This window comes from Antechinus flavipes, chromosome 1 (assembly GCF_016432865.1).
Source record: "Antechinus flavipes isolate AdamAnt ecotype Samford, QLD, Australia chromosome 1, AdamAnt_v2, whole genome shotgun sequence".
NCBI classification, from domain to species: Eukaryota; Metazoa; Chordata; class Mammalia; order Dasyuromorphia; family Dasyuridae; genus Antechinus; species Antechinus flavipes.
The window spans coordinates 547,464,707-547,480,510 of NC_067398.1; the positions used below are offsets into that span (position 1 = coordinate 547,464,707).

At 38.5% G+C, this 15,804-nt stretch overlaps 1 protein-coding gene across 3 annotated transcripts in view; it reads left to right on the forward strand.

The window, feature by feature from the left end:
• Positions 1 to 15,804, forward strand: part of ATXN1 (ataxin 1) — a 654,648-nt gene that overhangs the window by 470,903 nt on the left and 167,941 nt on the right. For all 3 annotated transcript variants that reach the window (XM_051970650.1, XM_051970648.1, XM_051970649.1), the window contains exon 9: positions 10,067 to 12,116. In XM_051970650.1, the coding sequence (XP_051826610.1) occupies positions 10,227 to 12,116 (1,890 nt within the window). In that variant the 5' untranslated portion in view covers positions 10,067 to 10,226. The remainder of the gene's footprint in view (positions 1 to 10,066; positions 12,117 to 15,804) is intronic.

Genomic DNA, 15,804 nt, shown 5'->3' on the forward strand with positions numbered 1-15,804 from the left:
GATCACGTTACGCAGAGATTACTATCATTTGTATTTTATCAACTAGTCCCTCCTTACTAGTGAGAACTGGTCCAAACTAAGAAGAGTTCCTTACATTTGTCCTTGTACTTTTTGAACGATGAAATCATCTTTAAGTCTGGCAAAAATGCCCTGGGTTTGAGAGTAGCATTTCATAGGTTGAATCAGTATTCACTCTTCCTTGCTCAATTATCAACTTTTAATAACAAGTACTCAGCACTTGGCACAGTATCTGATATATAGTAGACACTTAATAAAAGTTTATTGAATTGAATTGTTAGGTGGTAAAAGTTCTCATCATACTATTAAAAAATGAAATCAGAACCAAGGGCATAATTTAAATATGTGGGTAGTGTTTATTGAAGGTTATAACACAGACAGTTGGATTCTAAGATGAAAGAGGAAATATGATCGTCTCTGATAATCCTTCTGAGTCTTTAAGGCACCTCCTTTTCTTATTAGTTGCCATATCTATGGTATAAAAGAAAGACAATTCAGTATTCTTTGAAAGTAATGAATCTTTGGTTGATCAATGACAGACTGAGCTGCTTTTGCTTATAAAGACCTTGTTTGTGATGTGGTTATCCACAAATTCTCATTTTTCTCTTTAACATTGAAGGTATGAAAAGTTTTGCTTGGACAATGTGCATATGTCTGAGCTTCTGGGTAATCTTTCTGAAATTATTATAAAATTATTTGTTTTGAGTAAACTCAACTTTGAAATGCCTTTAATATCCCTGAGTAAGCTAAGACTAGGGTATTACCCATTCGAAAGACCTTTACTTGGGCATTCTCATAATTAGTCTAAGGATTGCACATTTGGCAACCTTAGGAACTGTCCTGTCATAGCTTACCAATGCAAGTGCTACAAATTATTCTTTAAATATCCTTAGAAGTGGCTATCATTATCTAGGAGAGGAGCGAGAGAAAAAGAGAGGGAGAAGAGAGAGAAAGAGAGAAAAAGAGAGAGACAGAGACACAGAGACATAGAGAGAGAAAGAGACAGACAGAGACAGACAGAGACAGAGACAGAGAGTATTTGTGTGGTTTTGGGAGAAGAGTACAAAACCTGTACAGTGAGACTTCTTACAAGTGGGGATAAAAGGGACAGAAGTTGTCAAGCTTTTAATAGACAAGATAACGCATTATAAGTGGCTATGATCTACTTCAGAGAATACTATTAACAACTCTTTCTGACAGCAATGTTTGTCTTTTAAAAAATAAGTCTCTTAAATAAGAGACTGATTCATATTCAATGAATGGATGACTAAATTCTGACTCTCAAGCAATGAATGGTTCATTTAAAAAGCTGAGCAAGTGAGAAATCCTACCTCTTTTCATTTCCAAGAGAGGATGGTGAACCCCTGATGTTCTAGTGAGTAAATTCTAAATCAATGGATGATATGGAAAATAATATATTTGCAATTATTTTCAATCAGGCAGATAAAATGCTGAATCTGGAGTTAGAAATTCCTGAGTTCATTGAACCCTCAGTAACTTAGGAGCTTTGTGATTTTGGGCAAGTGATTTTTATTTCTGTCAGCCTTGGTTTCCTCAACCATAAAATGGGGATAAAAATATCCCCAATTCCAAAGGTTGCCACGAGGACCAAATGAGGTATTTGTACAGTACATAACAAAGTGTATAATAATACAATATAGTAATGCAAATGCTTGTTCCCTTCTTCCTTCCCCCTAAACATGCAAGTAAATATGCATGTGATTGTCCTGGCATTTTCAACATACAGAAAGTAATAAATGAATCTGGTCTTACATGGGCTTGTTCTAACACTTAGATTCACTTCTAAAAATGTAAATTTATATATTAGTGACCCATCAAATTGTGAGATGAGTTACAACAGACCACATAATGTGCTGACCAATAAAAAGGCCACCCAGAACACCAAGAAGCTTTTAAAATTCTCTGCATTTGGCAGAAAGAATCCCCAGAAGATATTTGGATAATTGAAACCTACATCATACCTCCATGCTAGGCTATGTCCCAATTGGTTCCTTCTTTTGTCTGGGTGAGATGTAGAATAGTCATAAGATAATATCATTTTTGTTTCTGCCTCTATTGTTCTTTATCCCAATGTTCTTTAAATTCTCTCTCCCCCTCAGGTTCCTAGATTTACTCACAAATACATTCCCTTAATATGTAAAGAAGTATTACATTGTGTAATGCTTCTTTTTGAAAAGTTAAAGTAAAAATTAAAGCATAATTTTCTTCATCCATATACAGGTATTGGGATCCCATCCTATTAAGTCTCTGTAATACCTATAAAGTCAAATGTGTTTCCTTAAGTTTATATCTCTGATTTACTTTGAAGATTCTGGACATTTATTTCTTTTGCATATATATATATATATATATGTATGTATATATGTGTATATGTATATGTATATATGTGTATATGTATATATATATGTTACTAAAAATAATAACAAAAGGAAAACCAGTAGTTTAGTTGACAAATTATTTATATCTCTTTACTTATTCTTTACTTAGTCTGCTTTTGGATTATTTTACCAGAGGAGGAAGAGGAGGCTAATTCTTAAATGTAATAGTAGCAGGACATTTATATTGTTTTTTAGTTCTTCTAAAGTACTTTCTTCATCACAGCAATTCTGAATAAAGTACAATCTGGTTCCCATTTTAGAGGTGAAAATTCTTAACCTCAGAGAAAAAAAAATTGACTTGCCTAAAATCACACAGCCATTAGGGAGTAGTACTGGGATTTGAATTCAGGTCATTAGACTAAAGTTCAGAATTGCACACTAACCATTTCCAAAAAATTCCAGAGAAAGCAAAAGAGAATGAATTTCTTAGAAATACTGAGAAAACATTTTAATGCCCTGAAAAAAAGTTTTGGTTGAATAATTTTCAGTTTGGGACAGAATTATAATAATATTTGATGCTTTAAAATAGTTAATTTTTTCACTAGTAAAAATAATACTTTAACATACTTGCTATAGCAAATGGGTGCTTTGCATATATTCATTGTACACATGAACTAGGCAAGAGCAATGCATACTTCAGGGCTGACTAGGGATTTCTCAGCCTTGGGAAGATTTTTTCAAACTCTATTATTTTCATATTCCCTATTAACAACTCTTAACTATTTTCTTTCTGAGGAGTTCATTTCATCCTATGATTGGTAAGCTCTAAACTTAATCCTGTATGATTATCACTAGGCCATTCTTAAGCTAAGAAGAAAAGAAGAAAAACTAAAATTGTTTGAGAATAAACAGCTGTCAGGCATCCTTTTGGAAGACCCAGTATATTCCACTAGGCTATTGATAAAAGATTCAGTATTTCCCAACCAAACCTTTTGGGACTTTTTCTTAAAAAAAAAAAAAAAAAAAGTATTATGGAAGAAGCAGGCAGGATGGGGCAAGGAAGTATAATACTCACCACTACTCACAAACGTCAAACTACTTAGCTCAGCATCTGACCTTTCATTTTATTGCGTTTGTATATGTGGGTTGGATAGAAATAATGCCTACCTGTTCAACAGGTGTGAATAAATGAACCGTGCGTTGAAAATATGAGAATGCTAGTTACATCAATCAGGTTGAGGAGGGAAAGAAAGTACTAAATACTAAAAATCAGTTCTTTTGTATGAATTATAGGTGTGAGAAAGATTATTGGTTAGTTCAGAAGGTGAGTAGAAAGAGATTCTTCTAATGAATCATCAAGATTCACATTTTAATTCTGAATTAGAAATAACTTGCAAAGAATAGACTTGATTGTCTGTCGATTGTAAATTAAAGTTATTGAATTATTATAATTTAAATTGGGACCTTTAAAAATGCCCAAAGCTATAACTACTTAGTAAGTAGTAAATTATTTTCTGCTTTTGGTGATGAAAATCTAACCCATTGAAAATATGAAGGGTAGTATGGTATTAGGGAAACATTACTTTGATCCTGAGATCAGAAAACCTCGATCCTAGTCCTGATTATGCCATTGCCTAGTTGTATAATCCTTTCCTTTTACAGTTTCATTACTTAAAAATATATGGAGTTCCATTAAATAAACCACTGATTCCCTTCTACATCAAAAATGTATTATTTCTATTTGAAAAATGTAACACAAACACAATATACAACAAAAAACTAAAAATTTTCTACATTGGCCCTTTGAGTAGAGTCATTGTGCCAAGTTTGTTGATTGGATGGGTAACAAGGACAGAATTATCACCTTCACCCTTAGACACAAGTGATCCAGGTAAGAGATAAGACTCATTAATTATGGGTGACATAGAGAATGATTCTCTTCCCTGCCTTTGGTCAGCACTGTGGATAAACATAGGGTTTTTAGAGTATCAGGATAATTAATCTGGCATGTAATTATTCATTAAAGCAGGACATTCTTTGTGCATGTATTGAGTTAGGAAGGTCTTTACAGAAAGGCATTTCCAGCTTTTCTTGAAAACACAGATTCTGACCTCTGCTGAACAATTCAGTTGGGACCATTACATATCCAGATGGTGATTTCTTCAAGTGATTATTTTTCCGCCTTGAGCCTTTCCAGGAATTCTAGCATGGGCAGACCGCCAGGGGACACTGGCTACCCAGACACTGCAGAGACGTTCCATGTGTGCTGGTTTCTAGGGATATTAGAGCCCAGCTGCTGTCCTGAGCACCCCATGTCATCTCTTCTAATGCATAGACTTGTATAGCCATAGTCCCAGGTGCCTTCTCCAAAGCATACTATCCCTTGCACATAAATATGGGACTACCTGGGTTTACCTCTTGGCTCTCATCTCTGTGATCTTGGAAAAATCATTCAAACTCTATAGCTTTAACTTCTTCCTTTTTACAATGGAGATAATAATGTTTATGATATCTATCTCATCCTGTTAGTATGAGGAAAGTACCTTATAAACTTTAAAATGCTTTATAATTAAATTATCATCAATAATAGTAATGATAACAACTGTGGTTGCTGACTCAAATGTACTATTAAATATATAGAAAAGTGAAAGAAATGGAAATATAAATATATGACAAGTCAAAAAATTTAGTAGCTACACAACAAGAGGCTGGCAGTGCTGAAAAAGTATGGAAACACAAACTCTGTTAGGATTCCTAAATTAGGGAGGGAAAAAACCTCAACACTTTCTGTTCTTAATTTCCTTCAATAGACATGTAATTACATGGAGCTAGGAATTAAATTGATAATGCTATTTTTAGTTGATTTTATATACACACATACACATATATACATATATCTTCTTTAGGTAAGATTTAGGTATATTGCCACCTGTAATTTCATTGATTTGAAAATTCCCTCTACCCAATGCAAGTTGACACCTTCTCTGTCTAAATCACTGAATTAATTGATTTAAATAGGAACACACATAGCCTGTATCAGTCAGACAAAACTTGAAATTCATTCTTCCAGGCATTGAGACCAGTTCTCTAGACACTACATCATGCTACCATTGAACAACATTAATAATAATTTGAAAAACATAATAAGGATTAAAAGACATCAGAAGGAAGCCAATAGGACATTTTTATTATTACTTTTACTAAAATTAATGTACTCTTTTTAAAGGGATAGATATTGCAGCTATGATTTCATTGATATAAAGAATTCCCTGCTCTAGGAAACTCCTGCTACCTATGTAGGTTGGCACCTTTTCTTCAATTTACAATCTTAGAAAATTGTCCGTAGTACTGAGAAGTGGGGACTTAATATTCTGGCTTCATCACCTGTGGAATTAAATCCAATTCACTTTCTTGTCATGGCATCACCTCCCTGATGTATTGGTTCTCTTTGAGAATGAAGGACAAGCTACAACAATCTTGAGGAATTTATTTAACCTCTCTGGGGTTCAGTTTCCTGATTTATAAAATTATAGTAGATGACCCTTGAGATCATTTCTTACCCTAGACTTATTGTCCTATAATTGTTCGATCTTTTTAGCAATGAATTCATTGAAAATACAAATGGCTTGCTTATCGAGTTTATGAATGATAAAAAGGTGGATAGGATAGCTAACATGTTGTCTGAAAGTTGAGATCCAATGATAAAGGCAGATTTAATTCAAATTAAAGAGAAATGAGTGGTTTTTTGTTTGTTTTAATTAAAGAACAAATAAAGGATGGGAAGAGATGTGGTTAAACAATCATCAATAAGAAAAGAGTTAGGAGTCTTGGTGTAAAGTAAGCAACTATGTGGAATGTCAGCCATAAAAGGTTATTGGGTCTTGGGGTATAAGCTTGTATAGCACCTTAAGGTAAAGAATTTAGTAAAAGTATTTTACTTTTACTAGTAAAGAATTTTACTGGAATTATCTCACTATTTTTACAGCTACTCTATGTGACAGGTATTAAAATCATATCCATTTTGTAGAAAAGTAAATGATGTACCCACAACTACACAGTAAGTGTGAGAGACTGGATTTGAATCCTGGTATCTTCTTACTTCAAGGGCACAAATAGATCGGCCTTGAAAAGGGAACTATCAGAGACATTAAATGATCTGTTATAAACCCTTTTTTTGCACAAGAGGAAATGTAGCTTTTGACTTGGTCTCCCAACTCCTTCTTCTTTCCCTCTTGGCTTCCATGATTCTGAATTCTCTTGGTTTTGTATTCTCCTGCTTTTCTAACTATTGTTTTTCATTCCTTTTGTTGTAGCATTACCCATACCCCTCCTTTTAAGTGTAAATGTCCCCCAGACTCTGTTCTGAAACATATTGTTGTTTTTTTTACTGTTTTCTCTGCCTTGGCACTTCCATATGCTTCCTTGGATTCAATTATCATCTCAAACCTATGACTTCTGTATATCTATCCAACTCTCATTCCTCTCCTGAAATGGACAATTGTCTACTAATCATCACCAACCTGAATGTTCCATCAGTATCTCAAATTGAACACGTCTGAAGTGAAACACATTATCTGCCTTTCTAAACTCCTCCAAGTTTCCCTATTTTCGATACATTACCCAGGTTCACAACTTTTTTTCCTTGACTCTTCATTCATGTGACCCCAATATGTCCAAATAATTGGCAAGTCTTTTCACTTCTCATTTCTATTTCCATAATTTATCTTGCATTCATCCCCTTCTCTTTTGCATGACCACTACTTAGTTTGGGTCCTCATAACCTCAAACTTGGACTATTAAAAAGAGCCTTTTACTTGACTACCCTACTTTGATTGTCTCTCTTCATAAATTGATACACCTGCCAAAGTCATGCCAAATTAATTATTTCTTAGACGGAGGTCTGACTTCGGGGCTCTCCTCCTGCAGAAGCTTCAGTTCCTCCTTATTGTCTGCAGACTCCTCATCTTGGCATATATACAAAGCCTTTCATGGTCTGACCCTTGTTTATCTTTCCAGACTTGTTTAATATTATTCCTTTCCATGAATGATACATTCTAGCCAGACAAGCCTATTTACTATTCCCTGAGCTTTACATTGTCTCTATCTTTACATCTAGCTTCATGCTAGAGTTTCTCCAGCCCTTCAAATCTCCAGCTTCCTTCAGGGCATCCTCAGCTCGTGTGTCAGTGCTTGGACCCTCTTCCATATATTTATGTATCTAAATCTTATATCTTCCAAAATGTAAACTTCTTGAGGGCAGAGACATTTCAGTTTTGTATTTGTATTCCAATACTTTAGCACAGTACCTCACACATGATAGGCATTTAATAAATGCATGTGGAATTGAACTAAATCTTGTCAGCCTTTCCTAGGTTAGTGTTGTTGTCTAGCCAGCAGGGGGAGCATAGAAGAGGATAATCTTTTTGAAGGAGCACTTTTGGTATAGCTTGTGACCTTGAAGTGGGAAGGGATGGGTCAGGGATGAGGTGAATTGGGGGTGGAGGGAAGAAGGAGAGCATACGCCCACATCTACATGCACATGCATATGTATCTACATATCTACATATACATTTATATTCCCTTTGCTAGATTTAAAGATAAAAAATAACTTAAAACCATCACGGGAAAAAAAGGAAGGGTAGTGGCTCTTGAGGTATTTAAAATTAGATGTATAATTTAGATTAATGCATGTTGGTAGATTTAATTTCAAGGATAGCATTTAAAATGCTGCAAAATTATCAAAAAATAACAGTTACTTGGAAGTAATCATGTCTTGAGCATTATAGGTCAGTCTGGAGAAAGCTCTTTATCCACACACTTTATAAAGGTAGCAATTGCCAAAACTCAGTTTCAGGCACAAATTAAAATACACTCTCTTATCATCTTAGATCTTACACATCATCCTCAATTTCCATAAATATCTACTCGATAAAGTACCTCTCTGGCTTTCAAGGAGTGCTCTTATTGATTAAAAGTCCTTTAGTGTAAGATGTCACCTCTAACATCGATCATGGAAGTGAGTAAGGGAGTGGGGGAGGGAGGGACTTCCAAAGTCAGATTGTACAATTTTACCTCTTATATTAAGGAGAGCAAAAACCTTTGTTGTTGTTGGTTGTTTTATTTATTTATTTTAGTCTTTATATTCACAGTCTATAGCACAAAGCTGTAGGTACAGCAAAAATTTATCAAATAATTTTGTAGTTGGATCTGCCCTTGAAAGAATTTGCATAAGAAATACTAAACTCTAGCCAAAAATAAAAACAAAAACTGACAACCAATACCAGAAAATTCTAAGTGAGACTTGAGAAGGGAAATGCAGTCCTATAGAAGGGAAGAGTTGGGTGGGGCCAGATGAGTAAGTACATCATTTGCTCCTGCAAAAAAGGAAAGCATTGAATAATATCTCTTTCTTCTTCTCCCCTGACTCTCTTAACTGAGAGGGGATAAAATAACTGCTCTTGTTTTTAAGCCAGGTAAAAAAGAGTATATAGATGAGGGATGCCAGCAGCAAGTTTCTGCTAAGACTTATTTTAAATTGCAAAGCTTCAGTTCTTATTACTTCTCCAGGCCTGTAGCACCGACTGCTAACTTGAGCCATTGTTTCCTGTAGAAATTAAATTCAATCTGCTTCTTGTTATAGTCATTTTTATTGGTTTGCTAAACGTTCTGCCCTTGCCCAGGTGGAAACCTGTTTGTTACACAAAACAGCTGAGCTGAGTTGTGGTGACTCATGGTTCAGTGGTTACTAAGAAACAGAAATAAGATCCAGTAAAGAACTAGCTCTGGGATCACCATCCTGGTGCCTTCATAGTTTTAAGAATGCAACTATAGTTGATCTGAAGGAGGTTCCCTTTCTTTTGGATTTCTTGGTTTGAGTTGATTCTGAATGGACATTTTTACAGATATTAAAGCAGAGGAGAAAGGGGAGAATGGAAGGGAAAGGAGTAGCCAATAAGCAAGCCCTCCCAGGAAAGCTTTAAAACTGCCAAACCTATTATGTAAAGAAATAAAATCAGTCCTTGTCAGCTTGCAGCAATCCTTTTGCTCATTGGTAATGAATGGCAATACTACTCAGACTGAGAAAATATTTTAGAGATGAAATTATTTGTGACTCCTCATCCTGAATTCCTGGGAGGGGTGTTATAGGTGTGTGTTTGTATGTGCTAAGGAATCTTAACAATGAATGTTTAACATGGACCCTGGGAGATGATAAAATGCAGAAGTAAACTTTTGAGACTGTTTCAAGAAATCTCATTGCAGCCCATGGATCTTTTGGGAGCTCATATAGTTGTCCTGAACTTAGAGCATCCTTCCCATGGATTTTGTCCAGTTACCCAGGGAGGTTGCAAAGGGTAAGATGTGTGTTCAGGGCAAGGGGGAAAGATGGGGTTAATCCTGAAGAGAGTATATGGGATGCAAAGTATCCTGACCACAAAGATGGAGAAGTGAATTATGAGGAGAAGTTGTTTTAACTACAACAGAATTATAGTTTGTAAAGGTTCTGATTTGGTTTCATGATGTGTAAACTGACATGGCCGGTGTTGTCTCTAATACTATGACTATAAATAGGATCTTGGCAATATTATTAATAACTAAAGAGCTCTTCTTAATTTTGTTTGGGATTCCCTACCCCACCTCCGGGATTGATATTGTGATTTCCTCTCCCTCCTTCCTTCCCCCCTGCCTCACTGCCCCCTTTCTTTTTCCAGAATCCAGAGCAGCTGTTGGAAGATTGTGCTCCTAGGGAGATGATTCCTCATGAAGTCTCTGGATCCCCTTCAGAAATCAAATGCGACTTTCCATTTACCAGACTGAAACCAGAATTAGCCAGACAGTGAAGCAGTCACAGTGGAGGGGGGACGGCGAAAAATGAAATCCAACCAAGAACGGAGCAACGAATGCTTGCCTCCCAAAAAACGTGAGATTCCTGCCACTAGCCGGCCATCGGAGGAGAAGCCAGTGGTCGTGCCAAATGACAACCACAGGGCCGAGAGCTTAACATGGCTACCCAGCACTCAGAGTGGACAAGGCAACATGGGGGGGAGGCCTGGGCCTGGGGGGACCTCGACAGCAGAGCTTGGTTTACAGCAGGGAATAGGTTTACACAAATCACTGTCCACAGGGATGGATTACTCTCCACCCAGTGCCCCCAGGTCTGTTCCAGCCACTACCACGCTCCCTGCGGTTTATCCTCCCCCGCAGTCAGGGACCCCCGTGTCCCCTGTGCAGTACACACACTTGCCGCACACTTTCCAGTTCATTGGGTCCTCCCAGTATAGCGGGCCCTATGCTGGCTTCATCCCCTCCCAGCTGATCTCCCCTCCAGCCAACCCTGCCACCAGTGGCGTGGCCTCCGCCGCCGTGGCCACCACGCCATCGCAGCGCTCCCACCTGGAGGCCTATTCCACTCTGCTAGCCAACGTGGGCAGCTTGAGCCAGCAGCCAGGGCACAAGGTTGAGCAGCAACAGCATTTGATCAGGACTCCAGGGCTTATCACGGCAGGATCCCCACCACCTACCCAACAGAACCAATATGTCCATATTTCCAGCTCTCCCCAGAGTGCTGGGCGTACCATGTCCCCTCCAGCCATCCCAGTCCACCTGCATCCCCATCAGACGATGATCCCCCACACACTCACCCTGGGGCCTTCCTCTCAGGTGGTGGTGCAATACACAGACTCTGGTGGTCATTTTGTTCCCCGGGAATCCACTAAGAAGGCGGACAGCAGCAGGCTACAGCAGGCCATGCAGGCCAAGGAGATGCTGAATGGAGAGATGGAGAAGAGCCGGAGATACGGGGTCCCCTCCTCGGCAGACCTGGGCCTCATGAAGGCAGGTGGGAAGGCGGCCTCTCACCACTATGAAACCAGACACGTCGTGGTCCACTCAGGCCCCGCCGACTACAGCACCCGCGACGCCTCGGGCGCGCGGACCTCCGTGATGGTCCTCCCCAGCAGCAACACACCCACCACAGACATGGAAGTCCAACAGGTCACTCACCGAGAGGCCTCCCCGTCCACCCTCAACGACAAGAGCAGCCTCCACCTGGGGAAGCCCAGCCACCGGTCTTACGCTCTGTCCCCGCAGCAGGCTCTGGGCCCCGAGGGCGTGAAGGCCGCCGTGGCCACTCTGTCCCCACACACTGTCATCCAGACCACCCACAGTGCTTCAGACCCTCTCCCCGTTGGACTTCCGGCCTTCTATGCAGGGACTCAGCCACCCGTCATCGGCTACCTGAGCAGCCAACAACAAGCAATCAGTTACGCCGGCAACCTGCCACAACACCTGGTGATCCCCGGGACCCAGCCTCTGCTCATCCCCGTGGGCGGCGCTGACATGGAGCCGTCCGGGGTAGCCCCTGCGATCGTCACTTCCTCTCCACAGTTTGCAGCAGTGCCTCATACATTTGTCACTACCACCATTCCCAAGAGCGAGAATTTCAGCGCCGAGTCCCTGGCCACTCAGGCAGCCTACCCAGCCATGGTGCAGGCCCAGATCCACCTCCCTGTGGTCCAGTCCATTGCATCTTCCACAGCTGTTCCCCCAACACTGCCCCCTTATTTCATGAAAGGGTCAATCATCCAGCTGGCCAATGGAGAGCTAAAGAAGGTAGAGGACTTGAAAACAGAAGACTTCATCCAGAGTGCTGAGATTAGCAACGACCTGAAAATAGACTCCAGCACCGTGGAAAGGATTGAAGACAGTCCTACCCCAGGCATTGCAGTGATCCAGTTTGCAGTGGGAGAACATCGAGCACAGGTAATATCTACCGCAGACCTCCCTCACAGAACGGGGCAGTAATACACCCTCTTCAAAATGCTCCACTTTTTTTTTCTAACAAGATGTACAGATTTCTGGGCCAAGCTTGGGGGAGATTATCTTCTCACTTGTGCTTAGGAATAAGTCCCATGTAAGGGTCTATCTTCCCTAAGCCTAAATAACCAACCTATTTTTCCTATTTCAAGAGGAAATGAAGCAAAAGATGAGGAACGGTGGTGAATTAAACTGGTACTGTATTTAGAGTCAGGGGTTAAATCCTAGCTTTGACTCTTATACCAGTGTGACTTTGAGCAAATTTCTTTGAGGCTTAAGTTCCCTCATTTGAAAAATGATAGAATCATACTAGAAGACCCTTAAGGTCCCTTCTGCCTCTAAACCACCATGTGAAGGTCAATGAGTCCCTGTAGCACACTGCTACATCAGTGAAACCAGATCTACCATGAGTGATCTTCCTGACTGTAGGAACAATGAATTGCAAGAATAGGATGACAACTAAAACTGAGACACCATTAAGTGTTTCCTTTCCTGCTTTCCATGCACTCCTTCCCTCTTTCCTACCTCCCTAAATCCTTTGAAATCACTTATTTTGATAGCTCATTTGTAAAGAAAAGCAATGAACTTGTTCAAGTTGTTTTAAATCAGTTGTTAGGTCAAATGGCTTTGATTTGGTCAACACTTAAAATTTCCATGATTAGAAATTAAAGAATCTTCTTGAAATGTTTCTATTGAAGACTTTGAAGGAACAAAAATAGTACAGAATCCCCTTCAGATTTTAAGTGGTTTAAAAGGAATAGAGTTGATATGTTGAAAACTTAAGGCTCATGTATTGTGCTGCATTTGAATTGGTGTGTTTGTGTATGTGTGTGTTTGTGTGTCTTAAAGAGAAAAATTAAGAAGATTGGGATGGGAGGAATGATCACTTTACAATATATTTTCAGAAGTTTAACTTGAATGATCCAAAGTAATGGTCTTACTAGTTTTAGGTGCTTACTAAGTATTTCAGGATCCAAATTTAGCCATCCCAAATTTCCTGACTGTTACAAATATTTTTCTGCATGATACTTACAGTGATACTATTGTTGTTGTTGAGTTGTGCCGGATTCTTTGTGATCCCACTTGGGATTTTTTTTTTTTTTTTTTGGTAAGGATGGTAGATTAGTTTGCTATTTCCTTCTCAAACTCATTTTACATATGAGGCAAATAGAGTTAAGTGACTTGTCCAGTGTCATACAACTAGTAAATCTCTGAGGCCAGATTTGAATTCATGAAGATTAAATCTTCCTGATTCCATGCTCTTGTCTATAATGACATCCAGGAAGATTTTGAAAAGTTCAGATCTTCAAAAAAAAAAAAAAAAAAAGACCACATTTTAATTACATTTATTAAAAAAAAAAAAAAAAAAACAGTGAATATGAATTTCTCAAAGTTTAACATCCTTCTCCATTTTAATACTTGCCTCCTCTTGAGGGTTAAAAAAAAAAGTTTTAAAAAGATAACAGTGTTACACATAGCACAAACAACCCTTAATAAGTAGGCACCTCTTGGTTCATTGTCTGAACTAAGCCTGTAGAGTAAACACATATCTCCCTTTTAAGTGGGAATTGAACTGGGTTTTTCCTGGCATTTTAAAGTTTTTTTTTTTTTAATTTTTGAGTTTCAAGAATTATGAACCCCTCTCCACAGAACTCCTAGGATAGAAACTCTCTGCCCTATTCATATTAACAACTTATTTGTGACTTAGGATCTTAGAGAGTTGCCCGGGTAACTTTTTCAAGGATCATTCATCTAAGCCAAGTCTTCTTGCCCCCATGAACAACTCTCTTATTACTATAGTTTTAGCAAGTCCATCATAAAAAATATTCCTTGATAGGTTTTTTTTGAGAGACAGAAGAAAGGGAAGTAATATGTTACTTAGTATACACATGATAAATCCCCAATGGCATCAGTAGCATATGATTATGTAACCTTCACATTCCTTTTCAGGCTTCATGATCCGCTAGGCAGCTCTTAGTAAGGAAATATCTATTTGTATTTTTCCCTCTTCAATACTCTTCAAAATGAGAATGTAAGAGAGAGAGAAATCAGCTTCCACGTGGAGTCATCTCTTTGCTCTCATTTCTCTCCTTGCAGCCAGACCACTAGTCACACTGCAGAGGTGCAAATTAGAAGGTAGACTTTGTGTGGAATCTTGTTCACAGATCTGTCAGCACAGCCCCCTGTGTTGTCACAGTGCATGCTGGGAAAATCTTCTATATAGAAGGGAAGAACATGATGTGCACTGCTAAAAGGGGTGTCGTGGATTTCTTGCAGTAAGAACAGAATTGCAAGACACCAACTCCACAAACGATTTGTCACCTTCCTGAGAGCCATATCAGAATCAGGCTTACATCATCACAGCTAAAATACTTCACCAGCTGTGTTTCTCACAAGGGATGGCTCCAGAGTCCGCAGAAAAAGTCACACAGAAGTATGACTAATCTATGGGCTTAATTTAGCTTTTATACTGTGGGAGTCCCTGTCCAGCTCTGTGGTGTCTCTCAGTGTGGAATTTCTTCTCAATGCCTGAGGAATCCATTTCATCTCAGTGGGTAAAAAATTGACAATGCTTCCAACCATGGGACATTATTTAGGTTAATTATCAGAATTACAATATTTTGTGATGTTTTGCTTTTTATGGAGAAGAGAGGTAAGAGTGGTCAAAGATGAATATAATTAGCATCTTATGCCTAAATTCTCAGATAAAAAAAGAAAAATTTCCAAAATATTTATTTTCACAACCTTTATTATTCTATGTATTTTTCTGTTTTCATTCTTAGGTGCAGAATAATTTTGGAGTGGCCATCCAATACATCTTTCCCATGTTCTTTAGGTCATTGATTACAAAAGTAGAGTTTGGCACTGATTTATAAGTTGACAAGTATGAGCACTAGTCTCAGCTCTGCAACTTATTAGTATTGTGACATTGGACAAGTCAGTACATTTCTCTGAGCCTTATCTTTCCTTATTTTATATTTTCATTTCCATCCAACAGATGGATTGATCTGTTGCATTCCCTCCACTGGGAGATAAACAAATTGAAGAAGAGCTTTTATCCTCATAGGACTTAAAGTTTCTTAGGGAGATTTGGCACATGCACAAATAATTTTAACATAAAATGACATCTTATAAGTGCATAAATAAAAGAAGTGTACAAGCAATCTAGAGCACAAGGAGAAGAGGTTATTACCAACATTACTGGCATTACAGTAGGTTTGAAACATTGCTTAGATGGTTAATCAAGCACCCCAGGATCAAATCTTTAGCAGTTTCTTCAAGCTCCAGGTTTCTCTGCTTCTCTTCCTGTCTTAAAAAACCCTTTGTAGTTTTATCAACACTGACCATCACCACAGATAACCTTCAGAGGGTGGGGGAAATATGGGGAGATATGCTATTGTCCTACCTCCATTTTAGATTACAGTAATAAGGTGGTACAGTGGACAAAGCATCAGATCTGGAATCAGGAATACTCATCTTCCTGAGTTCAAATGTGACCTCAGATACTTATTGGCCATGTGATCCTGTTCAAGTCATTTAAACCACCTTGCCTTAGTTTCCTCATTTATAAAATGAGTTAAAGAGGGAAACTGCAAACCATGCCATTATCTTTGTGAAGAAAACTCCAAATGAG